General features: G+C 37.9%; 1 protein-coding gene across 2 annotated transcripts in view; it reads right to left on the bottom strand.

Moving 5' to 3' along the window:
• Positions 1-5,205, bottom strand: part of LOC138972952 (uncharacterized) — an 11,387-nt gene extending 6,182 nt beyond the window's left edge. For both annotated transcript variants that reach the window (XR_011457823.1, XM_070345612.1), the window contains exon 1: positions 4,576-5,205. Coding sequence is in view for 1 of the 2 variants with exons in the window: in XM_070345612.1 (XP_070201713.1) it covers positions 4,576-4,789 (214 nt within the window). In the remaining variant the exon portion in view is untranslated. The remainder of the gene's footprint in view (positions 1-4,575) is intronic.
• Between the last annotated feature and the right edge of the window lie 2,477 nt (positions 5,206-7,682).

The raw sequence follows: 7,682 nt of genomic DNA, 5'->3' as shown, positions 1-7,682 counted from the left end.
TTTTTAAATCGATTTTGGAAATTTAATTTTAATCATAATTGTTATATTTTTAATTTTCAGAGCTTGTTTTTAATCCCAATATAACATAATTATATGTTTTTTGGATCAGAACATGATGAAAATTACGATTAACGTACTTTTGGATCGTTTTATAAAAAAATAATTTTAATTAAAATTTTTAGATTTTTAATGACCAAAGTCATTAATAAAATGTTAAGCCTCCAAGCTGATATGCAATACCAAAGTCCAGCCTTTGTCGAAGATTGCTTTGCCAAAATTTCAATCAATTTTATTGAAAAATGAGGGTGTGACAGTGCCGCCTCAACTTTTACAAAATGCCGGATATGACGTCATCGAAGGTATTTATCAAAAAAATGAAAAAGAATTCTGAGGATACCATACCCAGGAACTCTCATGAAAACATTTCATACAGATCGGTCCAGTAGTTTACTCTGAATCGCTCTACACACACACACACACACACACACACACACACACACACACACACACACACACACACACATACACACACCACGACCCTCGTCTCGATTCCCCCCTCTATGTTCAAACATTTAGTCAAAACTTGACTAAATGTAACAAGTCGCGTAAGGCGAAAATACAATATTTAGTCAAGTAGCTGTCGAACTCACAGAATGAAACTGAACGCAATGCCATTTTTCAGCAAGACCGTATACTCGTAGCATCGTCAGTCCACCGCTCATGGCAAAGGCAGTGAAATTGACAAGAAGAGCGGGGTAGTAGTTGCGCTAAGAAGGATAGCACGCTTTTCTGTACCTCTCTTCGTTTTAACTTTCTGAGCGTGTTTTTAATCCAAACATATCATATCTATATGTTTTTGGAATCAGGAACCGACAAGGAATAAGATGAAAGTGTTTTTAAATTGATTTCGACAATTTAATTTTGATAATAATTTTTATATATTTAATTTTCAGAGCTTGTTTTTAATCCAAATATAACATATTTATATGTTTTTGGAATCAGAAAAAGATGGAGAATAAGATGAACGTAAATTTGGATCGTTTTATAAATTTTTATTTTTTTTTACAATTTTCAGATTTTTAATGACCAAAGTCATGAATTAATTTTTAAGCCACCAAGCTGAAATGCAATACCAAAGTCCGGGCTTGGTCGAAGATTACTTGACCAAAATTTCAACCAATTTGGTTGAAAAATGAGGGCGTGACAGTGCCGCCTCAACTTTCACGAAAAGCCGGATATGACGTCATCAAAGACATTTATCAAAAAAATGAAAAAAACGTTCGGGGATTTTTTACCCAGGAACTCTCATGTCAAATTTCATAAAGATCGGTACAGTAGTTTAGTCTGAATCGCTCTACACACACACAGACAGACAGACACACACACGCACATACACCACGACCCTCGTTTCGATTCCCCCTCGATGTTAAAATATTTAGTCAAAACTTGACTAAATATAACAAGTCGCGTAAGGCGAAAATACAATATTTAGTCAAGTAGCTGTCGAACTCACAGAATGAAACTGAACGCAATGCCATTTTTTAGCAAGACCGTATACTCGTAGCATCGTCAGTCCACCGCTCATGGCAAAGGCAGTGAAATTGACAAGAAGAGCGGGGTAGTAGTTGCGCTAAGAAGGATAGCACGCTTTTCTGTACCTCTCTTTGTTTTAACTTTCTGAGCGTGTTTTTAATCCAAACATATCATATCTATATGCTTTTGGAATCAGGAACCGACAAGGAATAAGATGAAAGTGTTTTTAAATTGATTTGGACAATTTAATTTTGATAATAATTTTTATATATTTAATTTTCAGAGCTTGTTTTTAATCCAAATATAACATATTTATATGTTTTTGGAATCAGCAAATGATGGAGAATAAGATGAACGTAAATTTGGATCGTTTTATAAATTTTTATTTTTATTTACAATTTTCAGATTTTTAATGACCAAAGTCATTAATTAATTTTTAAGCCACCAAGCTGAAATGCAATACCAAAGTCCGGGCTTTGTCGAAGATTACTTGACCAAAATTTGAATTAATTTGGTTGAAAAATGAGGGCGTGACAGTGCCGCCTCAACTTTCACGAAAAGCCGGATATGACGTCATCAAAGACATTTATCAAAAAAATGAAAAAAACGTTCGGGGATTTCATACCCAGGAACTCTCATGTCAAATTTCATAAAGATCGGTCGAGTAGTTTAGTCTGAATCGCTCTACACACACACACACACGCACACACACACACACACACACACACACAGACACACAGACACACGCACATACACCACGACCCTCGTTTCGATTCCCCCTCGATGTTAAAATATTTAGTCAAAACTTGACTAAATATAAAAAGGAACGGAATTAAGAAACAAGTCGCGTAAGGCGAAAATACAACATTTAGTCAAGTAGCTGTCAAACACACAGAATGAAACTGAACGCAATGCAATTTTTCAGCAAGACCGTATACTTGTAGCATCGTCAGTCCACCGCTCATGGCAAAGGCAGTGAAATTGACAAGAAGAGCGGGGTAGTAGTTGCGCTGAGAAGGATAGCACGCTTTTCTGTACCTCTCTTCGTTTTAATTTTCTGAGCGTGTTTTTAATCCAAACATATCATATCATATCTATATGTTTTTGGAATCAGGAACCGACAAGGAATAAGATGAAAGTGTTTAAATTGATTTCGAAAATTTAATTTTGATAAAAAACATTTATATTTTTAAGTTTCAGAGCTTGTTTTTAATACGAATATAACATATTTATATGTTTTTGGAATCAGAAAATGACGGAGAATGAGATGAACGTAAATTTGGATCGTTTTATAAAACAAATTTTTTTTTTTACAATTTTCAGATTTTTAATGACTAAAGTCATCAATTTATTTTTAAGCCACCAAGCTGAAATGCAATACCGAAGTCCGGGCTTCGTCGAAGATTACTTGACCAAAATTTCAACCAATTTTTGGTTGAAAAATGAGAGCGTGACAGTGCCGCCTCAACTTTCACGAAAAGCCGGATATGACGTCATCAAAGACATTTATCAAAAAAATGAAAAAAAATTCTGAGGATATCATACCCAGGAGCTCTCATGTCAAATTTCAGAAATATCGGTACAGTAGTTTAGTCTGAATCGCACTACACACACACACACACACACACACACACACACACACACACACACACACACACACACACACACACACACACACACATACACACACCACGACCCCCGTCTCGATTCCCCCCTCTACGTTAAAACATTTAGTTAAAACTTGACTAAATGTAAAAAGTAAAGAGATAATAAAAATAAAGAACAAGTCCCGTAAGGCGAAAATACAACATTTAGTCAAGCTGTCGAACTCACGGAATGAAACTGAACGCAATGCAATTTTTCAGCAAGACCGTACACTCGTAGCATCGTCAGTCCACCGCTCATGACAAAGGCAGTGAAATTGACAAGAAGAGCGGGGTAGTAGTTGCGCTGATAAGGATAACACGCTTTTCTGTACCACTCTTCGTTTTAACTTTCTGAGCGTGTTTTTAATCCAAACATATCATATCTATATGTTTTAGGAATCAGGAACCGACAAGGAATAAGATGAAAGTGTTTTTAAATTGATTTGGACAATTTAATTTTGATAATAATTTTGATATATTTAATTTTCAGAGCTTGTTTTTAATCCAAATATAACATATTTATATGTTTTTAGAATCAGAAAATGATGAAGAATGAGATGAACGTAAATTTGGATCGTTTTATAAAAAATTTTTTTTTTTACAATGTTCAGATTTTTAATGACCCAAAGTCATAAATTAATTTTTAAGCCACCAAGCTGAAATGCAATACCAAAGTCTGGCCTTTGTCAAAGATTGCTTGGCCAATATTTCAATCAATTTGATTCAAAAAATGAGGGTGTGACAGTGCCGCCTCAACTTTTACAAAAAGCCGGTAATGACGTCATCAAAGGTAGTTATCCAAAAAAAGAAAAAAACGTTCGGGGATATCATTCCCAGGAACTCTCATGTAAAATTTCATAAAGATCGGTCCAGTAGTTTGGTCTGAATCGCTTTACACGCACGCACACACACACACACATACACACACACACATACACACACACAAACATACACACACACACACACACACACACACACACACACACACACACACACACACACACACACACACATACACCACGACCCTCGTCTCGATTCCCCCCTCTACGTTAAAAACATTTCGTCATAAAGTTAAAAAACAAAGGAATACTGTACTCACCAATACAAGAACGGGACAAGACGGTACGAATTTTCGCTTATGGAAGCTTCATCAGGAAAAACAAGAACACAAAAGACAACAAAAAGCAGACGCAACACGGAACGAACAAGGTTTGAAAGAAAATGGAGGGGAAACACGCAAAAAAGGGAAGGAACTCTAGGAACGGAAATGAATGAAAGGCGTGTTTCCCCTCCATTTTCTTCTTACCACAGTCACTTCGTTGTTTAGATTTCGTCATAACTTGACTAAATGTAAAAAGCATAATGCATGCATAGAAAACATAACATTATTACAAACCTGGATTGTTGCCATCAACGAAACGTTCGACACTGACATTCAACTTGCTTTCAATTATGTGTTTGTGGAATTTGCAAGTAACAGAAGCCGGTTCTCCAAAGCGACAAAAGGTAGAGCCACACGAAATTAAGTTTGTGTCACGTGTGTATGTAGGAAAAGACGCCAACAACAGCAACAAGAACATAAGATTCAACATTCCTTGTGTGGAAGCCATGTTTTTGGTGGTTAGTTTAAAAACAAATGGCAGACTTGGAATAAACCTCCCTGTTTAAATTCCGAACACAGTGCTCTGAGGGACACCATCTAGCCAGAGGAGACAGCGCTACAAAAGAAGCTATACGGCCCCAGATAGGACTTGGAGAGGACAGCACGTTTCGCCTTGCAGTCCGGACTGACGATCTAACAGCGAACGACAAGAAGAAGAAATTCCGAATTCTAATTCGCATCAACAATGTAGAGGTTGTAATCCATCAAAGTTTGGTTCTGGTTTTTAAATCACACTACAGACAGCACTGACATTTGACAACATACAATACACATCCGAGATATGTACACTACTGTTCATTATCAGAAAGCACAGCAAGAACTAATCTTTCAAAACAGGTAGCAGGTAACATCTACTCATCGCACTATTCATAACGTCTTATCAGCATTTCCCTTAGGCCTGTCTTACACTGTGCCGAATATCCTTGCAAATATAAACATGTTGTATTCGGCAAAAAAAGAGACGAATGGACAGGAAAAAATATTGAAAATTCGAAGCCTTACCGATTATTGCGAATGAAAACAAATCCATATACGAATGTCTTGCGGATGTATTACGAACGTTGCGAGTGGCCTTGCGAGTGTTGCGAGTGCTTGCAAACATTTTACGAATACAGCGAGTATGCAATTCGCATTGTTCGTAATACTGCTCTTACACTGTGCCGAATTTCCCTTGCGAATATAATTCACCAACAATTCGTAATGATCGGGACATGGTCGCAAGACATTCGTAAATGTTCTTAACCATTCGCCACCATTCGTCCATTGTTGCGAATACTAGCAACATGCTCCTAATATTCGCAAGGAATGCATATTCTTCAGTATTCGCAAGCCGTTCGTAATTATCGTAACGGTATTCGTAGCGCTCGCAAATTCGGCACAGTGTAAGAGCAGTAATACGAACAATGCGAATTGCATGATCGCTTTATTCGTAAAATTTTTGCAAGCACTCGCCGAATACAACATGTTCATATTCGCAAGGATATTCGGCACAGTGTAAGACAGGCCTAACATTTCAAACACAAAATCTTGGCTGAGTCATATGCGTTTATTGGCTGTGCGTAGAATTACGGCAATGAGCCACGGTGTTTGCTAATCCTGTGACATTAAACCCGTATCCTATTTATATCTATATCCTTTCTCGCCCTTTGCCTCCATTGCAGCCGTCCTCGCCGTTTCCACATACCAATAGCACACACACGCACACAACACACTCACACAACACACGCACACAGCACACGCACACAACAACAACAACACACACACCCACACACACACACACACACACACACGCGCGCGCGCACACATACACACACATACACACACACACACACACACTTAAACATGGACAGCAAAATCCTTCAGTTTAGTGTTGCTATATCATAAACATTGTATTGTGGTATATGATGTGTGTGTGTGTGTGTGTGTGTGTGTGTGTGTGTGTGTGTGTGTGTGTGTGTTTATGTGTATGTGTCTGTGTCTGTGTTTGTACTAGTGTATGTGCGTGCGTGTGTGCGTGCGTACGTGAGTGCGAGCATGCGTGCGTACGTGAGTGCGTGCTTGCGTGTGTGTGTGTGTGTGTGTGTGTGTGTGTGTGTGTGTGTGTGTGTGTGTGTGTGAGTGAGTGTGTGTTTGGATTCGTTATGCAACAGGAAGAATTTAGATTTACGGAAACTGAATATAGTAATTGTTTGTTTTCAACCTGAAACGTTAGGACATTAACACAACTAATTTTAGTTATAAATGGTGGTGTATCTTGTCATCAACTAACTACGTGCAGGCATGTTTCTGCCTAATGTTTGCGGAATATTTGGCATTGCCTATTTTGGTATCTACGTGTGTGCAGGTAATGTGTATGCCTTTGTGAGCTTTTTCATTGCGTTGTACCTGCTTGTGTGAAATTGTTGTCTCAGCATGCTAACTTTGAAACACAATAGTGTGAAATATCACTTACAGAACGATCAGTATGTCTCTTTTTGATGCTTGTTTAAAGAACAGTGTACAGAACAGAATAAGTAATTATAGTCTTCAGACAACATATTTCCATTTGACGTTTGCAATTTTGCATTTTGTGCATCCGCTCAATCCCCCGTTAGGAATACAGTAGGGATAACATCAGACTGCTTCATGTCCATTCCCTGATTGTCAGCATGCCCCCGTGGAATTCCAATGTCCCAAAATTATAAGAGAATTACACATAAATTGGTTGGGTATTGTTTACGCTACATCTTGACGGTAATCTTGAATATTTTATCTAAACTTTCACACTACACTCTCTGTATGCAACTAAGTGTGTGTTTTGTGTGTGTGGGTGTGTTTTGTGTGTATGTGTGTGTGTGTGTGTGTGTGTGTGTGTGTGTGTGTGTGTGTGTGCGATAACGAACCATAACGTTTTATAATGTTCTTGTTATCTAAACAAAGTGATCAAACCCCTAGTGTTGATGTCCAAACAAAGTGATCAAACCCCTATTCTTGATGGCCTAACAACGTGAACAAACCCCTATTATTGATGTATACTGTCACTGATTTAAAAAAAAAAGTAATACATGTAGTCACTGATTATGAAACGTTGCTTTATTTCTACTTTATTGGCACCAAACACATAAACAAAGTATGCATGGACCAAACTAACCAAACGCACCACATGTGTCGACTGCACTGCAACTGCCACATACTATGCAGGAACCTTATTACCCAAACTTCCTTACGAGTTCAGCAGTCAGGGACCAAACTGCGAAACTCGGAAACAATTCTCCTCCGTGGCTTTGCCAGTTTACACAAAAAAATGGGCAGTAAATCCATCCATATAAGTCAAAGGGATCCCATCTTTTCCTCACACACTC

Source organism: Littorina saxatilis, linkage group LG8 (assembly GCF_037325665.1).
Source record: "Littorina saxatilis isolate snail1 linkage group LG8, US_GU_Lsax_2.0, whole genome shotgun sequence".
Classification (NCBI taxonomy): Eukaryota; Metazoa; Mollusca; class Gastropoda; order Littorinimorpha; family Littorinidae; genus Littorina; species Littorina saxatilis.
This window is presented reverse-complemented; position numbering and strand designations above follow the sequence as displayed.